Genomic DNA, 19,947 nt, shown 5'->3' with positions numbered 1-19,947 from the left:
AGCAATCCATTTCAGATTTTTCTTTACTGAAATACAATACCACATGAAATACACTCTGTCATAATTTTACATCTTTGACTTAGTAGGATCAATTTCTTAGTGATAAAAATGTTAAGGTATTTTATTATGCAGGATAGTTCTTTTTTTTTTTTTTCGAGACAGGTTTCTTTGTAGCTTTGAAGCCTGTCCTGGAACTCATTCCATAGACCAGGCAGGCCTTGAACTCACAGAGATCTGCCTGCCTCTGTCTCCTGAGTGCTGTGATTAAAGGCATGTGCCATCACTGCCCAGCCTCACAATTTCTTATATAATACTATTTATGGTTTATTTACTACGGCTATTTCTATTTATACTACGCCTTACTATTAAGCAGAAAGACAGATTAAAAGTACGTTTACATAAAGTATACATAAGTATATACTTCCTAAGTACTAAGCTACCTATCTAAGCTCATGTCAATCTCCACAAATCTAGTGAGCTTTACAGTTTCAACAAAAAGTTAATGGCGGCCGGGCGTTGGTGGCGCACGCCTTTAATCCCAGCACTCGGGAGGCAGAGGCAGGCGGATCTCTGTGAGTTCGAGGCCAGGCTGGACCGACAACCTCCAAAACAATACAGAGAAACCCTGTCTCGTAAAAAAAAAACCAAAAAAAAAAAAAGTTAATGGCTAAGTCCTCCTTGGAGTAATTTGTAAACAACAATGACCACTATACACCCATCTGTTTCTTCATGATGGCAAAGCCTGATAGAAGATTTCCCCAAAAGATTTAAGTTGTAATCACAGAGTCAAGGTCAGGAATCTTTTAGTTAAGAAGCCATTTCATTTTGGGATAAGAAAACCAAAGGTCAGAATTCATGCACTGTGGACTGAGACACACACATACCCACAGCTTAAAGGTGACAGGAGAGCAAAGCCAGGCCTGCCCTGGACTGCTTGCTCTGCTTTCTGGAGGCTCTTCCCTCTCTCAGTGCTCCACGAAATGCCTGTTTCTACTCTACACCACCCCATGTCCCTCTACCCCCACCCACTTCCTTTACTGTGGAAGGACTCAGACTTAGGAGCCAAAATTTATTTCTCTTCCACATCTCATTATGAGAGTCCAATTGCACACAAGACACTGAGTTCTGTCTGTAACTAGGCTTTACTACCTGCTCTGCCTCGAGGCTACCTGGACCTCTGTGTTCAGGCAGAGACAGGTGTAAGGCCACCCAGGCAAGGGAGGGGCAAGAACCACTGGACAGTGTCCATTTAGGCTTCTCATCAGTTGGTTATTTATAAGATGGGTTTTACCCAGCCCTTAGGATTCTCTTTGTCCTCACATTTTAGTGCCAGGCTGAAGTCTGAAGTTCTCTGAAATTCAAAAGTTAGGTGCCACAATACTTCTGGTGAAGTCTATGCCAATATTAAAAAAATCCAAAACTGTTCCTAAATTCAAAACAGTTCAGCGTTCAGATGTTTTGGATAAATGATGAGATCATCTTGCACCAACTTTTTCAGGGCAGCAAAAAATGCTATACCTTAGCCATTTTACCCTCTGTCTCCTTGGAGTGGTTAGTGGTTAGTGGAGGGCATTTCACTGACACCCATGGGACTCTAGATGGCAGAGTATCTTTGGCCTGTGTAGGACAAGAAAGTGACTATAGGGCAAAAGAGAGCCTGATCACAAACTAACCCAAGACCTGAAGCAACTGTGCTTCAGTCCCATGACTCCCAGTATACATATGGATACACTATGGGCTGGCTCACTTTCCTACTGATTCTGATAGTTTCTTAGGCAACTGAACAATTATGTCAGTGGAAAAGCAGTTTACTGTCACCTTCCAATCTTTCTCTTCCCTCTGAAATAGACTGATTTTAAAAATAAAATATGCTTCTAAAAAAATCAACAGTCCCTGGGCAGTAGGAATGTACACCTTTAATCCCAGCACTTGGATGGCAGGGGAAGGAGGATCTCTGTGAGTTCGAGGCCAGCCTGATCTACAAAGCTACAGAGAAACCCTATCTCGGAAAAACAAAACAACAACAAAATCAACAGTCCCATGCTTTTGTGTTCTTCATTCCCAGGTCTCCTCAGGTTTCATCACTTATTCAAGTGTTCCTGGAAGAGGAACAGGGAGCATGAATGCATTCTGAGTGAGGCCGCTTCTCTTCACTGTGTTTCTGACTATGCCTCTTTTCATCAGGGAAACTTAATGGAGCCCATGAGGACCCCAAAGTAGAAGTCTCCAGGCTCCTGAATCCATGTTTCCCCCAAGAAAGGTTACTACAGATGATTGCTACACATCTATTTGATGGCAAATGACTGGCATTCTAATAATATCACCAGTCCTCAATAATTAAAGGAAGAAACATTTGTCAAAATAAGAACCACAGATAGAGGAAAAGCAATACGTCACCAAGTACCTTTCCTCCAACTTGAAATAACTCATAAGCTACAGAAATGGATGAGATGCTTAAGGTTTACAAGTCTGTTCAGAATCACGCGTTCATGCAAAATCTTGGAAAATTATGAAAGTTTTAATCAAAGCATTCCTGGGAAGTGCAATATACCTAGCAGTACTTAACACTAATGTCTGTCTTCAATTTCATACCATGTCTAAAACATAAAGGGTGATGGAAAGGCAAGGGATGGAGGGGGACAGAGAGAGAGAGAGGGGGTGAGGGAGAGGGAGAGGGAGAGAGAGAGAGGGAGAGAGAGAGAGAGAGAGGGAGGGAGGGAGAAGGGAGAGAGAGACAGAGACACAGAGAGATTGATTGATTTAGACTTCTGGATCCTCTGCTGCAGGAGGAGGAGGAGGCTTGAGGGTCATGCTGTCCCCCAAGAGGATGAAGTCACAGCTTTGGTCTTTCTCTGATAAGGAATTATCATCTTTCTTCTGGCTGGTGGCTTTTGGTTTCTCTGATCTTGAAAGTTCTGTGTCTTGTCAAAGCAGTGACCATGACAGAGCTGGCTTGGTGACCAGCCAGAAGATTCCAAATCAGCTTCAAAGCCTGGCTCCTCTCTGGCAGTTTATGGAGAGTCTCCCTTAGGTACCTTCCCAACTCCACTTTGTTTATTTTTGGTTTTTCAAGACAGGGTTTCTCTGTTTGGAGCCTGTTCTGGACCTTGCTCTGTAGACCAGACTGGCCTCGAAGGAAAGGAGGGTGAGCATCCAAAAGCAGAGAGGAAGATGTGGGTGAATGCTGATGGCCACAGCCAGAACTGGTAAACAATGTCCACACCTCAGTGATCCATCTATAGTGGAGCATGGAATGTAACTTGCTCATCTCTAGATGTCACTGGAACCCACACTTCCCCTCCTAGTTGGGGCACATGGTGGATGAGAGGGTGGGGCTGAGTGTCTCTTGGGGACAACTGGGTGAGACACTGTGGCACCAACAATACATTCTGGAGGAAAGTGGGCTAGGCAGAGATCAGATGGGCAGAATCCCTCTACCTCTGATCTCATACTTAAAGAAAATTATAATTTCAATTGAGCTGACATATTTAGTCTAACAAAGGAAAGCCAGAGAAGGCACTTCAGGCCCCTGGCAACTACTGAAGGGCTCAAGAAAGCCAATTTACAAAGATGCCATTCTGTAGTGGTTCAGACTGAATGCCTCCTTCGGCTGGTAAAAGGTAACCATATCAACCTGGAACCTTCGAGACCAAGGATCTGCTCCCTCTCTCTTAATGTGAGCACCTCTTCCGTATCCAAAACTCTCAGGGAAAGAATAAGGCCCGCCCGGAAAGAGAATAGACTCAAATTACCTGTCCCATTTCCATCCAATCCTCGCAAATAAGGAAAGCTGTCTACCTCTGACGGGGAACTGGCAGCGGTGAGGAAGGCGGTGAGGTCACTGTAGCTGGTGTTCTCCGGCAACCTCAAGGCCCTTCTCTGGAAATGAACGCGGGGCTGTGGCCGGGCACCTGTAGGGATCAACTTCTGAGTTACCTCCCCCAAGGAGATGTTTCCATCCCAGAAAATGCCAAGCCACAAAAGGCTTTTCTACCGCTCCCACATTCCTCCCCCACCCCTGTTCCTTCCCACATGGCGTGCCATCCCTCATTCATCCAGGACACAGGGATGTGACAACATGCTATTATGGGGTGAGAGATAATAGCCCATTGTCACATTTGTTTTCACACAGGATGTTATTTAGGTTTTGAACAAAAAAGCTTTTCCCAAGTTCTATTTGCGACCAGTCTTTTCCACTGTGCAGCATTTGGCTATGGATAGGGTAACGTTTTGGGAGAGTCTGAGTAAATGAAGCAAGGAAACAGCAATTAATCTCTTTACACAAGCAATGCAAGAGATAAGCTTGGATATGGCTGCAAAACCTTCCTCTAACTTCCTGGAAAAATCTGGTTTAATGCTACCAACCAAACTGAGGCTGGACAAGGGACTGCAATATTCGGTCTTGGAAGGTAATAAAAACAAGAGCTTCCCCTTGCCCCTTGCCCCTTCCCGCATACACACGAGATGTGGGGAAGCTGCCGTGTGACATGGGCTCTGTTCCTCGGGAGTGCTTCCTACTTGACACAGATGATGTTTCAGATTTGGAAATGATGCAAAGTGTTACTCCTTCCCCCAACCCCATCCCTTTGTGTGGGTACTGGAGTGACCCAGTCAGCTGCCTTGTGGTATTATTTGCAGTTTACCTTTCTCCAGATGTCATCATGATCCCTATTTTTACCTATTATTGTGGTGACAGTCACCAGACATTAAGGGGAGAAGTATTTTTGCACAAACTTGGCAAAGATGTTCTTAACATTATGTAGCCCTCGCTTGAGTTGACTTCATTCTGCTGTGCTCAGCTGAAGGCTTCCTCTATCCCTCCCCACAAAGCATAGAGGTCCTGGAATACCAGTGACTCATCCAGAGGTGAGGTCTGTAAAGTCATTCCAGGGTTCCCCTTGAACTTCTAGGATGGGAAGTGTGGTAGCATTACTAGAAATGTTCTGTGATAAGGGAGTTTCAGAGTTCAGAGAATTGCAAAACTAAGACCGTCTTCCTACAATAAGGCCATGGAAGTCCAAAGGACTTACACAGCCATTATCTGGGGGCAGGCTCGCTGGGCTACACTTCCTAAAGTGAAAGAACATTCCATGCTTCTTCTACCTGCTCAAAGCCACTGACCATCTGTCATCCCCAAAGGCTAGTAAAACACAGGTTCAGGCCCAAAGCCAAGGGAGCCAGGGCCCAAAGTCACTGCTCCCTCTCTTTGGTCACCTCTTACACACATCTGTCAGGCTAATGCCAGGCTAACCATGCCCTGTCTTCACTTCTAAAAGCAAGTGCCAGCCTTCATGGATCCCTTTACAACATCATCTAGTTCAGTCTTCTGAAGCCTGCTGTCTCCTTGGTCTGCACTGAATCCCGGCCCCACAGGGACTCTACTGGTGCCGTAGGCCCTACTGGGAGCTGTCTGCTCTCACCCTTCACACACTTGGCTGCATAGGCTGCCTCCCTCTTTTGTTCTCCATTTCCGTCGAGCTCTCTGAGGTGAAAAGTCATCTTCCTTTTCATCTCCTCATCTTGACTACACAGGATTATGTTTTTCAATAATGGCTGATGCAGCTGTTGATATTGTTCAGTTAATGTGTCACCATGCAGGCACCTAGGTTCCACAATCAGAAAAAGCAAAGAACCCAGCTCATATGAAAGAAAGCATGGCATATCCAAACCCGATAGGGCCAAGAGGGGGCTGGACGTCACGAGAGTAAAGGGAGAAGGTGGAATCCAGGTCAGATATCCAAGAACAGAGTGGGATATCTGTATCCCTCCAGGTTCCTGCATAACTTTGGTGAGATGGGAAAGTTGACAGAGAGGAATGGAAAATTGCTCAGACAGGAAGAGGAAGGCTGCTTAAAGGCAGGTGGAGATTCACACTGGACCCAGGACATACATCCAACAAGGACTTGGACGTGCAGCAGGACCCATAGAGCCACAAGCCAGAGTTCAGGGGCTTTGGTGCCTCACTAAAATTTGTTCTCTCATCCCTTTCTGTCTCTGAGAGGGGTATGTGTACTGCATGCATTTGATGGCAGATTCTCTTTGCATCTCTCCCTCTGCCCTGCCTCTCCATGCTACCACTCGCCTATCCTTTATTTGTATGGGATGTCACCAGACAATCAGGGCCATTTGTAGTTGCTGGAAGGTAGGCACACATAGGATTGTAAGAACAGGAAGTGGCTGAACTGACACCTTCTGCGACTGGCAAGATACAGATGCCATCTGCTGAGGGACCCACACACCCTCAAGTCCAGGCAAAGTATGATGGACAAGTCCAGGCAAAACCTGTGATTGGTGAGATGGCCCAGAAGGTATCTGAGGAATCTAAGGGTATATATAGGCTATACTAGGCCACAGTGTAAACAAGGCCTAAGTGGGCATGTGTGGGGCTGGCGGAAGGCACTGTGTTCTTCAGCCTGTCTTTCTTTAGAGTTGCTAAATCTTCATGTGATTGTCTGGGAGCAGGAAGGGAGTGGACCAGCCTGCCTGTCATCTCTGGTTCTCAGTTCATCAGCAGCTGCCTGGAATTCCCTCTCTTCTCCTCAGACTTAAGGCCCCATCCTCCTTTTCAAATGCTTACATCTGATTTATCAGACAGCAGATGCCTACTTTCTCTTTCTGAACATCTAAATCTATTTTTCCCTCTTCTTTTCATCCAAGGTCATACCAAGCCCCCATCCTAAATTCTGCTTTCTTGTCTATGCCATGATGAACCTTTATCAACTGTTCCTGCCTTTGTCAACAATCTCTTTGTCCACTGGTGCGTTTTCCTTCAGCAATAAGCATGCTCATGCCTTCCCTATCTAGAAAAGAAAGTCATAATCAAACATGGCTTTCACTCTATTCTCTCCATATATGAATGCCTGTCTTCTTCCATTCAGCCTTCAGTGACATGGCTTTCACCCACAACACATGATGGCAAGGTCCACTGTGTAATCTGTAAACCTCATGATCGCTTCTCAGCCTTCATCCCCCTGACCTCTTCACAATGGGCCACAGTGTTCATCAGCCTCGCCCACAGTCTCCTATTGGCATTCATACTTGGCCTCTGATTCTCTCCAGACTTTGCAATTCTTATTTGCAAGTTCTCATGCAAATCCTTTCTTTCTCCCCCTGGCTTTACATGAAACAGCTTTCAAAGGGCTGCTATCCATCACCTCAGCTGTTCCTTTCCCTCCTCTTAGTGATTTCCCCTTTACAGCCACAGTCCTTCCCAGTCCTGGGATCTTCCTAAGTCCTACATTTGCATTTGCATTTGTCTTCTAGATAGCTCAACTTGGATGCCTTTCTGGCTCTCCAGGACCAGCATCTACTGCCTCTCATTTAATGAACCTATGTTCTCTCCAGTGTCCAGTTTTGATACAAGCCAATATCACTTTCCCTTCCTAACATCTTACAGAGTCACTCACGTGCCAAGACTGGGTACTCTTCCTTTGTTAACATTTCCCCTCTTCTTCCATACCACAAGACCTATGCATCACCCTTTGTCTCAACAGTCTCCCAAGTGGCCCTCTGCTTAGTTTTAACCTCCTTTTCCATTTCACCTATGGACACATTGGCTGTTAGGAGATGCCATTCTGAGTATGTGCTTTTCCTGCTCAGAAGGCATCAGACTTCACCACTTAGCAAATGCATGATGGTGAAATATTAAAATAAGTAGATAATGATACACTCAAAGTACTGCATCATCTCTTATAATGGAGAGGCACAATTCAGTGCTTTAGAACTTATAAACAACAACCAGGTTGGGAAGAAGGAATTTCACCCTGCCCTTCTGGGTGAAGAAATTAAATCCCAAAGAGGTCAAGCAACTTGGTCAATGTCAGTGTGCTTGGAAAATGTAGAAAACTTACATTCTGCATTCCTTCCTATCTCAAAATAGATGCTCTATTTCTGACCAACCCACCTCCATCATCTGGCTAAACAGGACCATGGGGCCGACTGTTTCTATGCATATGGTCATGCTTGTCCCTTGTCTCTGTTTTTGTACTTAAGGTATCATTCAAATGCATCTCAAAGTCCATCTCTTCTGCATAACTTCTCGAGCTCATCTCAAGCTCTATGGTCTCTTTGTATTTCTCCTGTGGTCTTGGGTCTCACTGTGCCTTGTATTACATTTATGTGAATGTCTGTACTTCTTAATCAGAAGCACAATGAGAAAAAGAGCATTCAATGTATATCTGCACCTCAGTAATACCTATGGAACTGAATGTGGTGATTCATACCCAACAACTTGCTATATATCAAAAATTCTGTGACTTAACTGAAACTAGATTAGGACCATTAGCACCTTGGGTCCAGTAATTCTTTTTTGGGAGTTGTCCTGTACATATTAACATACTGAATAACATCCCTGATTTCTACCCATCAAATGCCAGTTGCAGTCCCCAAGATGTGACAATCCCAATGGTCCCAGACACTGATAACTATACCAGGATATGTGAAATTAACACAGTGGAGAACCTATGAATCCTCATAACTTAAGCAACTAATATGAAGAATCTCATGTATAGTGTACACATAATATATAAACAAGAAAAGGACAAAACCAAAGAGCCAAGGAGGTAGAGAGTGAAATGGCTTGATTATCATAATGCCATACAACCCAGAATAAGAGGGAGATGACAGAAATACAAGATCAACTTTAAAAAAGGAGTGACCGACTGACCAGGAAGGAAGTTTCCTAGGTGGCCCCTGTCTGGAGGGCTGTGAAGGGGCAGATGGGACCAGACAGCAGACAGGAAAAGGCAGAGATGTAAGAGATAACACGGGAAGGTGGAGGAAGTATGTGTGAGCTATGCAGGCTCTTGTCTTGGGGACAGAGGAAGCTTGTGAAGGGCATGGTGCCTCCAGCTCAAAGCCTTGGAGTTCAGCTGGTCAGCCCATGAAGAGTGTCCAGGGGTGGCAAAAGCTTAAGGGTGAGCCTGCTATTAAAAGGCTCAAGTGAGAAAGACAAATAAAGGCAGTGACAGCAGGGATCAACTCAGAAAGTGGGGGCTTGAGTCGAAAGCCACTTTCGGAATAGGAAGTAGGCAGGGAAGTAAGACTGCATGGCAGAGCTGAGAAGTGAACAGCGTGGCAGGCAGAGATGACAACTGCCTGACAAAGGGCAGGAAGGAAGAAACGGGTGGGGTTGTGCAGCCTGGGAGAAGTCAGGCAGGACAATGGCTGGTGAGGGTGGATGTGAGGACCCCAGGTCTAAAACTGACCAAGTGTATTTTAAAGAACAGCATGAGGCCAAGTTTCAGGGAGATTCACGGCATGTATGTGGCAAGAGGTGATTTTTTCCAAAGTTTGGGAAGGAAAGTAAACAAGGTTGTCACTTGAAGGGGAAAGGGGCACAGAAAGGGTTTCTCTTTGAAGGGCAACACCTTGAGTAACAGTGAGAGGTAAGAAAGGCGGCAGAGAATGCTGATGGAGGATTCTGCACTCATACGGGGGAAGGTTGGAGACGGGGCAACGGATCACTGGGAGTGTGAAGGCACTCATGGCAGGGCAGAGAAGCAGTGGGAAGGATAACAAGAAGAAAAATGAAGATGTCATTCCCTGAGACCTTTATTTTTCCCTCTGAAACAAGAAACAAGGAGACTGCTAAAAGTAGTATGTATGTGGGGTTGGAGAGGCTTCCAGAAGGTGCTCTGTGGAACATAAAGGGACTGTCCAGGGAGCATGAAACTTCTAGGGGCCATGGGAGCTGCAGGACAGATCTCCAGTTGCGTCTCTGCTGTTTCTTAGTATCTTTAAAAATGTATGTGTTTGTGAATGCGATCATAAGTATGCATATGCCACATTGTGCATGAAAAGATCAGAGGACAACCTTGGGTGTCAGTGTGTGCATAGGAGGTCAGAGGACAACCTTGGGTGTCAGTGTGTGCATAGGAGGTCTGGGGACAACCTTGGGTGTCAGTGTGTGCATAGGAGGCCAGAGGACAACCTTGGGTGTCAGTGTGTGCATAGGAGGTCTGGGGACAACCTTGGGTGTCAGTGTGTGCATAGGAGGCCAGAGGACAACCTTGGGTGTCAGTGTGTGCATAGGAGGTCTGGGGACAACCTTGGGTGTCAGTGTGTGCATAGGAGGCCAGAGGACAACCTTGGGTGTCAGTGTGTGCATAGGAGGTCTGGGGACAACCTTGGGTGTCAGTGTGTGCATAGGAGGCCAGAGGACAACCTTGGGTGTCAGTGTGTGCATAGGAGGTCAGAGGACAACCTTGGGTGTCAGTGTGTGCATAGGAGAAGACCAGAGGACAACCTTGGGTGTCAGTGTGTGCATAGGAGAAGACCAGAGGATAATCTTAGGTGTTAGTTCTCACCTTCAACCTTATCTATGTGAGATGGGGTCTCGTCATTTGCTGCTACCAATGTCAGGATGCCTGCCCCACAAGCTTCTGGAGAGCCTCCAGTCCATCTCCCGTATCCCCAGCAGTAGTGCTGGGACTACAGACATGTATATTACTGTGCCAATCTCTTACATGAGCTCTGGAGATCCGAACTCAAGCCATCAGGTGTGTGTGGCAAGTGATTTACCCACTGAGCTAATTCCCAGTCCCTTCATCTCTCAGCATCTTGGGATTTGCTTCTGGGTTCTCCCCTAAACCTATCCCCAAAAGATTTCAACTAACTAGTTCTTCAGCGACACCTAAAACTCTCTGAGAAAACAATCTACAAACGTTCTCTCTTTTCATTTTTTTAAATCAGTCTTGATGACAAGTCTGAAAGAAATTTGTCAACATTTTACAAGTAACATATTTTCAGGCACAGCCTGTTCTCAGGGAAATCCCCCTAGCTGGCCAGTCAGTCACTCAGTGGCCCACCCCATTCCTCTCACTGTTGTAAGACTTCTTCACACAGCCACAGCAACACTAATAGTTTGATCACTTGCCTCACTTTTAAAATGCAAGGGCTGCTGTCTGCTCATGACAACCTTACTAGGAGCATGTATTTAATGTTTGCCGGCATGCCCTTTACTCTGCTGAGATTTACTTTATCGGTATATAGGGCTAGAATTTGCATACATGCCATCTAGTCTATGTACATAGAAGACAAGGGGGTGACGTTTTTTTATTTTTATAGAAAAGCTCTCATTAATGCATCTTATTTGGATGTAATTATGTTAACCCTTCAACTGAAGTTTCATGCACGTGTCAGGAACAATGGCCTCTTTCTCTCTTTATGCCTGATATCCATCTCTTCCAGCAGCCTTTATTCTCTCCGAGTTTTTCCTTTAATGCCACCTAAAACAACGCAGCATCATGTGACCTTGAACATAGCTGGTGATGTGAAGGTTCCTAAGTGAGCCATCATCAAGCTTGGGGATCATTTCCAGGATGGGCTGGCACATCATTCCATCCAAGCAACATGCTTATAGACAACCAGCTTATATTGCTGTATTTCTGAGCAAGCAAGATTTTAGACCCATGGAAAAAGGGCTAAAAATCTTTAGATGTCTTTCATAAATTCAGTATCATCTGATTTTGCACAATGGAATGGATATAGCAAATGATGGCAAAGATTCCTATTTATTCAACTACATATGGCTTTCCTTCTAGTAAGAAAACAATCTTTGAGTCAAATAAAATGACCCATTATTATTACTGCCCTGCCTCCACTCTATTGAGATAAGAAGCAGTATAATTAAACCATTCAAGCTCATGAAGTAGGATAAGTTTTAAAATTACCAAATATCTGTCATGTCAGGAAGCTGGTATGGGCAGAAGACTACAGAAAGGAAGAAATTGCTCTTAGGTGGCTTTTGACTAGCTGCAGGATTCAGGGGTGTACATCTGCTGATTGATTAATTATAACAAAGCTAACTGAATGCATTGCAGTTCTCCCTCCCCACTCGTGTGTGTGTGTGTGTGTGTGTGTGTGTGTGTGTGTGTGTGTGTGTGTATTTGTATGTTAACCATACCCCCAGCCCCAACTTGAACAAAGAAAAGAAATCAACCATGGGGAAATGGTCTACATTGGAAGCACAAAGAACAGAACCTCGTGGACTGTGCCCTCTTAAACTGTGAGCCAAACAAATCCTTCCTCCTTTAAGTTGTTTCTGTCAAGTGTTTGTCACAGCAAAAAAGAAAAGTAACTAAGTCAGAACAGTATCAAACATGGTGGAAAAGGAGATGCCATTTGAAAGACTCATGACTCCCAGTTAGAGGGCTGTTCACAAGGATGGCAGAGGAAGTAAGGGAGCGAGGGACTTACTGCCATTAGAGCATGGGAGCCAGAGGACACTGAAGGTTTAGGGGCTGGTGCTACCCAGGCTCAGCAGCTTTAGGGTGAGTAGGTAGAAGTATGTGGAATTCATTTGTATGCTAATACTTGTTATTGCCATGACTCTTCATTCTAACCTGCTACCAAATCGCTTCCTCTGCTTCTGCTGCCTTCCTTGAACTAGTTCACAGGTTGCTTGTCCACAGCCCTGATCTGGCCTACATTTCATGACCATTCATTTGCAATTCTTACCTCTCTTGGGCGCTTAGGTCAATCCCAGGGAAAGGAAGATAGACCAGAGTTGTTAACCTCTGTTACTCATGGCTTAGTAACCTTATGCTGGGTGCCCATTCCAGACCTAACGGCCATGGCCAGGAGGGATGAGGTCATACTATTCCAGGCCCTTTCCAGATGGGTGGGATGTCAAGGCTGGAGGTGTGACTTGTATCTGCAATGGAGATCCAGGAAGGCCTGGAGAATATGGTTTTTAGGCTGGCTTTGCTGTCCAAGGAGAGTTTAAAGACAGGGCAGACGGTGGGATGGGATGGTCTAGATGAGAAGGAAGAGAACAAACTGAGTTGGGCTATTAACACAGCCCACGCAGATGAACACTCAGTAGGGAGTCTGGGGCTGGATCACAGTGACCTGTGAGATGGCTTAGTGAGGATGAGTGAGACGGCATCCTGGAAGAGAAAGGACGAGAGCTTGGCCTCACTAAGACTAAATCAACAGTTCAGTGTTTGACATACGGGAAAAAGAGACAGTCAAGGCATGAAGTATAGCTTCATGAGTGACATCAACTCCACCCCTAGTGCAATGGCTGTAGACCAGCACGCTGGCAGGAAGCACCTGCAGAGATCCACCGGGGTCCTGTGAGGCAGATGGGCAACATGTGGGCAGCAGAAAAGGCGAGTGAGTGCAGACACAGGGGTTGTGACTGTGAAATGACTCAGGCTGTAGTGTAAAGCCAGGCTGCTGGTAACTGCTTTTGGACTCATGGAGGCCTACGAAGGGGAGATGAAGGTCACACAGAATGGTGCAAAGGGAGAAGGTGACCACTTACAGACAGTGCATGACAGGGACTCTGGGATCCTTCAAGAGTCTCTTCAGAGCCACAAGAGAGAGCCAGCTGTCAAGGCTGGTGGGTGACAGTCAGGAATACAAGAGGCAGTCACAAGGAGCCTGAGCAACCATGATAGAGGGAAGTGAAGAGAAGATCACACATTTTCTCCTTTCACATCAATCATGGGAAACACAGGTTCAAAAACTATGACAAGTGGCCGTGAAGAAGACAAGGCTGGCAATGACCGTGTGGCTAAAAGCTCTGTGTGAAGGAAAAATGGGCGCAAGGAGCCTGCTTCTCTGGGAAACTCACATGCTCCAATGTCTACCCCCAAGCCCAGTTTCTAACCAGCCACCATCTCTGGGTGACTGCGGCAGTCACCAGAAGCTCAGGGACAAGGAAACCATGAAGCCCTCAGTATAAAGAGTTGGAGCTTATTTACGTACAACTAGAAACCAAAGCTGGCTGACTTAACTGCTTCAATTTTAATTTCATGAGGACCAGACCTGAGGTTCAGCAAGAACAGGAATATGTCGTTAGTAAAAAACCTTTTGCAGTGCTACAACTACAGTGCATGTCCAGGCCATTTATTGAGACACAAGTTCTGGCAAGTTATACTCACCCATGAGCTCAATCTGTATATGCCGAGTCGGAGACGCTCAGTAAACATCCAAGGTGAGATGCCAAATAATCAGCTACTTCTCAGCCTCCACACAGGAGGCTAAACTCCCCTGGAAACAGGGGCTGGAAGCAATAAATATCTAAAAGACCCTGAAACCCAGGGCCAAATGTAGGCTGGTCTAGAAGAGGGAAAAGGGGGACATGTGGGTCCGAGGAAGGCAGTCAAGACAGAAAGTCAAGGCATGGAGTCAAGGAAATGAGGGAAGGCATTTTTAAAGCAGGCGACCAACCCGCTGCATCTGCTGACCATGGCGATATCAAGAGGATGAAGAAGTAATTGATGTCTTTGGGGTTGGGCTGTAAGTGGCTCTGACTACAGCAAAGCTAATGAAATATGGACTGTAAGTATAAGGCCATGAACCTGGGCCATCGAGTGCTTAGGGAATACTCAGGTCTAGCACTGTTGTCTCTTATGAAAAAAAAAAAAAAGGAAAAGAAGAACCTTACTGTTCAGTCACACTAAAATCCACACCTCTGTTTCTGTTTTCTCTCCCAAGCCTAGATCATAAATGCTTCTAGACACTTCCATTTCTTTTCAAATCCACCCTCTAAAATCAGTAGCTGTATGTTAAACTCTTTGTATCTCCCTGCATCTCCCCACTAATGAATAAGCATACTTCATTTTCTAATGCTACATAGATCTGTGTGATAGAGATGATGGGTGCTGTGGTAGCATCATTAAAGAATAAAGTACACTGGTCTTTGCATATATGCAAGGCACCCCTTGAGGATACCAAAAATCCTGAGATGCCCCAGTCTCACACACACACACAAAAATGGCACAGTGTTTTTTTTGCATAGTTCAAAGATATAAGCTACATAGCCTTAAAACCAGACCCAGTACATTGGAAGTGGTATGTAAACAGTTGTTTTACTGTTCTGCGAGGGACTAATGGCAATAAAGGTCTACATATGTTCGGTTTAATACATTTTAAATAATGGACTTATCTTTTATTTATGTCTGTGTGGGTGTATGCACCTGTGTGCATACAAGGGCAGAAGAGGGTGGGGTTAGAGTAAGAGTTACAGGCAGCTGTGAGCTGCCTGATGTGGATACTGGGAACTGCACACTGGTCCTCTGTACAAATGCTCTTAACTGCTGGACCACATTTCCAGCTCACACATTCTTTTTTATATGAACTGGCAACACTGAACCTTAGGATAATGAGGGCCAAATATAAGCATCACAACAAATAAATCTTAGAGAACACTCAGCAGAGCCAGGAAATATGGTGATCCTCTCACCTATGATGGAATAAAACGATAGCCCAGAGAAATATCTTGTGAGGCTTATTCCCAACTTGAATCCCATTACTGACGGGAAGAGGGCAAGTGCCCAGAACCTTCCATGTTAGCATATCTTAGAGCCAACTGTTTTTTGGGGTAGGGTGAGGGTTCACACTAAAACACTGAAAAATAGGAGGCAAGCAAGAAAAACCTATACCCACACACTTACTGTCTTTGTGAGTGACTGTCTAGTCAACATAGACTGGGAGAATGACCCAAAGATGAGAAATCTTTCCTTAGGACAGAGAGATGATGGGGAGCAGAACAGGGAGGCATCTTCCTTTCTCACATAAACTTACAGAATGGTTCTAGAGGAAGTAATTTTGCAGTCAACTTACAATATGATTGGAAATGAAGACTCATCACAGAGACAACAAACACTGACTGCATTGCAGCTGTGGATAAATTCACTGTTGCCACCATCCAGTAAGAAGAAGGCTGCTCACAAAATGTTAGTGTTTGGCCCAAGAGTTCTTTTAAATATGAAACGTACCTTGGAATCCTGATACTATTTGGACAACATCTTCATAGACCATTAGAGTAGCAGAGCGTTCAGGAAGCAGGCCAAGACTCAGTGAGGAAAATACTGTAAGAACAAAGCAGATGTAAGGGTACTCTGATAGTTCAATTCAAAATCTCACTCTAACTTTCTGGGTACTCTGCATTCTTCCTGCTTTCTTATTTAGAATAAATCAACAATACTGATTTTTTTCCCAAAAGATGAGTGAAACACCTTCAGAACGTCAGTATTGGAATCCTCATGCAATAAATACTGTCTTTCCATGGTCAAACTGAAAAAAAAATGTGAGATTATTTTTTTGGGGGGGAAGTGACATGTACAAATGTGTGAATGAATGTGTAGAGGCCAGAGGTCAACTTTCAGTGTTGTTCCCTAGGGCTGTCTACCTTGTTTATTGGGACAGGGTGTCTTCCTGGGACTTGATTAGACTAGACTGGTTGGCTTGCAAGCCCCAGGGATCTGCCTGTCTTGACGTTCTCAATGCTGGGATTACAAGTGTACACCACCATTCCTGAGTTTTTTACATGAGTGCCTGGGAACAAATTCAGGTGTTGTTGGCATGACTGAATTATCTCCTCATTTCCTTTGTAAGAAAATTTTTGTGAAGTAAGATCTCCTGACACTGGAGTATGTTAAAAGTTATTATGTATACAATATATGGGTATACATACATACATATGTAATGTTAGGCATTAGCATTAAGAGAGATTCTAAAATACATGCTTGGGCTCACATACTCCATATGTTCAAAGATTAGTCCCCCCAACTTGGGGAAGTAATAACATGACACAAATTATACTACTTTAAGATTATTACCCAAATATCTGGACTCTTAGATTCACAAAGTCCACAAGTTTCTGGGCAGATGTGTGTTGTGATTTGGCTGTGAAATGTGCTTGAACACTATGTCCCAGATGGTGGCGCTGTTTTGAAAGGTTGTGGAACTATCAGGAGGTAGAGCCTTGCGACAGGGAGTGTGTCACTAGGGACAGGCATTGAGCATTTCCGGTCTGCCTTTGGCTCTCTGACTGCAGACACAATGTGATTAGGCGTCTTGTCTCACACTACTACTGCTATGCCTCTCTGTCACAACAGACTGCATTTCTTCTTAAGCCTGAGTCATGATAAAGCCTTCCTTTATTTTAGGTATTTTTGTCACATGCAATTTGAACTTGAGAGGAAAAAAAACTGCAAATAATTCCACCAAAAACTAACATTTCCAGACTCTTACTGACAGGTCAGATGTAGCTCTAAGTTTACTGATTTGGATAATTTCACTAAGCATTAAAACGGCTCTAAGAAGTAGGTATTATTCAGGTGCCTGCTCTTCAGGTAAGGAAATAGGTTTACAGGTGAGGAAGTAACTTCCCAGATACCCCCAGCTGATAGAGGCAGGGACTAGGATCTCAGATTTCTGCATGGGTATGGGGAGTTAACAAAGTGAGTACACGTACAACCTGCTTAACTGAGTGAGCAGCCACTGTCACAGCAAGCTCTTTACTGACTGGGCTTTCTCTCCAGCCATTTTCCATTATCTATTTATTTATGTTTGAGGCGGCATCTCACTATGTAACTGAGGTTTACTTGGAATAACCAGTGAAGCTCACTCACTGGGATTATGGGTATTCACTATGACATCAGGAAGCAACAGGACTTTTCTATGAAAATATCAAGACTTAGAAAGATCAAGGAAATGTTAAGAATCCTAATGATTTGGCAGTGCTGGCTGTCTCTAAGCCCCCTCCCCCAAGCTGCTGGTGTGTCCTCTAGCCTCCCCTCCACTCAGTCAATGCACTTAGCTGTGGCTATGCTACATCATGAGCAGAACATATAAACGTGGGTTGTGGGCTGTGCATCATTATTACTCAATATAAGGGGACCGTGACTTATAGGAAACAGATAGAGACCAAGCAGAAGGCGGCAAGTGCCAGGGCAGGTACAAGAATGCACTTTAGTGCTATGGAAAATGCCTTGACAGTTCCTCAGATATTCAACACAAAACGGCCATGCAATTCCCCTGCCAGGGGCAGACTCAAAAGCACTGAGGCATGTTCATGCAAAAACCTGTGTATGTGTGTTCACACTGCCGCTATCCACAACAGCAAAAGTGGAATTAACCCCCAAATCAAGGTCTGTCAACTTGGCACGCACATACAAATGAATCAGTAGAAAGGCTACAGGAAGGACGGACTTTACCTTGTTGAGCGACAGCACCGGACCAAAGCAACGTAAGGAAGGGTTTCTTTGAGTTCACAGTTGGAGGGGACAGTCCACTAAGGCAGGGAAGCTGTGGTGGCGGGAGCTTAAAGAGCAGGCCACCTAGTCAGGTAGCACAGAGCCTGGAGTGTTCCTGCTCAGGCTGCTTTCTCCCTTTAATTTAGTCCAGGACCCAAGCCCACAGAATGGTTCCAACCAGAGTTGAGGTAGCTCTTCACAAGTCATTTAATCTAGAAAAATCTCACAGGCATAGCCAGAGGTTCTTTTTCTAGGCAATTCTAGTCCCACCAAGTTGACAATAAAATTAGTTATCACAGCCTTGAAAACATGCCGAGAGGATGACAGGCATAAAAAAGCCACATACTGTCTGATTCTATTTATATGCAATCTTTAGAACAGGCAAATCCAGAGACAGAAAGCAATTGGGAAGTTGCTAGGAGCTGGAATGGATGGGAAATAGAAGTCAGAACTAATGGATACAGTTAATAGAGGGTGATGGAATGTGCTGGAAATAGATAATGGGGACATGATAGCTACACAAAACCATCAAGTTGCACTTTTAGAGTTTCATGCTCTACCAACTGAGCTAACCAGGTATTCTCAAAAGTGCATTTAAATGACGGTTTTTGGTGTTATGTGCATGTGCATGTGTGTATGTAGGCACACGGTGCATGTGCGTTTATATGCACATGGAGGTCAGAGGCCAATATCAGTGTTTTCCTTTATTGCTTCCCACCTTAGTTTTTGAGACTTGGTCTCTCACTGAACCTGGAGCTCACCGATTTGGCAAGACCAGCTGGACAACATGCTCAGAGATTCTCCCGCCTCTGCCCCGGCACTAGGACTACAGTGCACAGCACTACTCCTTGTGTTTTACTTGGGTGCTGGAGATCAGGAGTCCGTCCTTTGCTTCACAGCAAGGACGTTACTGTGAACCGTCTCCATGGTCTCTCTACGGTGTGTTTTATGGCACCTGAAATTTACTGCTACTTGGGAGGTTGAGGCAAGAGAATTGAGAATTCAAGGTCTTTCTAGATGACACAGTGAATTCAAGACCAAATTGTATAACTCAGTAAGGCTCAAAAAAGAAAAAAATAGCAAAAGGGCTTGGACACGGCTCAGTGACAGAGCACCTGCCTAGCATTCTTGAAGCCCTGGGATCCATACTCAGCACTGCAAAACCAAAGCAAACCCAAAACAAAACAAAACAAAACAAAACAAAACAAAAGTAAACCACAATTACTGGGACATCAAAGTTGGGAGAAAAGTTCAGACAAAGTTGAGGGAGGGTACACAAGAAACAGCCACAGCAAAGGGACAGCTGAGCTCCCAGCAGCCTCTCCGCCGTGACGATAATGGATTAAACCTCTGAAACTATAAGCAAGCTCCAGCTAAATGTTTTTTTCTTATAAGAGTTGCCTTGGTCATCGTATCTCTTCAGAGCAATGAAACAATGGCTAAGACACTAGAGGACTGTGACAATGTGCTTTGAAAACTTGTCTCACATGGGACATCTGGCCTTTCCATCACCAGGGAAACTGTCCCAACAAACTGCTTCTCAAATTTTACTTTTCAGAGGGAAACAAGTGATGTATTATAAGGGTTCAGCTATGAGCAGCAGGCGCTTGAGGGAGCAGTAAGTAGCACTGGGCTATGGACCCCAATCAATAGAGTGCTTCAGGGATGGAAGGTGGCAGAGGGCCCCACAGTTCCCAGCATGCGGTATTTTTATTCACTCTGGAGAGGGTGTTGACTGAAGACTCTTCACACTAAGGGTTCCCCACCCCCAGTGCTGAGGATGGAACCCAGGGTCTCTCACACTCTAGGAAAATACTGTCACTGTCTTTTTTTTTTTTTCTTTTGGTAAGTAGAGATTGGAACATTTCAGTTCTGCTTCAGGGAGCAGGGAGACTTCCTGGAGTGAAATCAGCCCACCTGGGGTTTTCAAGACAGGACACTGGCTTTTTTCCAT

General features: G+C 44.9%; 1 protein-coding gene across 3 annotated transcripts in view; it reads right to left on the bottom strand.

Moving 5' to 3' along the window:
- Fam171a1 (family with sequence similarity 171 member A1) overlaps window positions 1-19,947 on the bottom strand; it is a 114,079-nt gene that overhangs the window by 28,167 nt on the left and 65,965 nt on the right. For all 3 annotated transcript variants that reach the window (XM_040755475.1, XM_040755476.1, XM_040755474.1), the window contains exons 3-4: window positions 15,732-15,824; window positions 3,753-3,911 (exon numbers count right to left, since the gene is read on the bottom strand). In XM_040755475.1, coding sequence (XP_040611409.1) covers window positions 3,753-3,911; window positions 15,732-15,774 — 202 coding nt within the window. In that variant the 5' untranslated portion in view covers window positions 15,775-15,824. The remainder of the gene's footprint in view (window positions 1-3,752; window positions 3,912-15,731; window positions 15,825-19,947) is intronic.

This window comes from Mesocricetus auratus, unplaced genomic scaffold (assembly GCF_017639785.1).
Source record: "Mesocricetus auratus isolate SY011 unplaced genomic scaffold, BCM_Maur_2.0 Super-Scaffold_100013, whole genome shotgun sequence".
Classification (NCBI taxonomy): domain Eukaryota; kingdom Metazoa; phylum Chordata; class Mammalia; order Rodentia; family Cricetidae; genus Mesocricetus; species Mesocricetus auratus.
The sequence above is the reverse complement of the archived record's forward strand: the minus strand, read 5'-3'. Positions and strand labels throughout refer to the sequence as shown.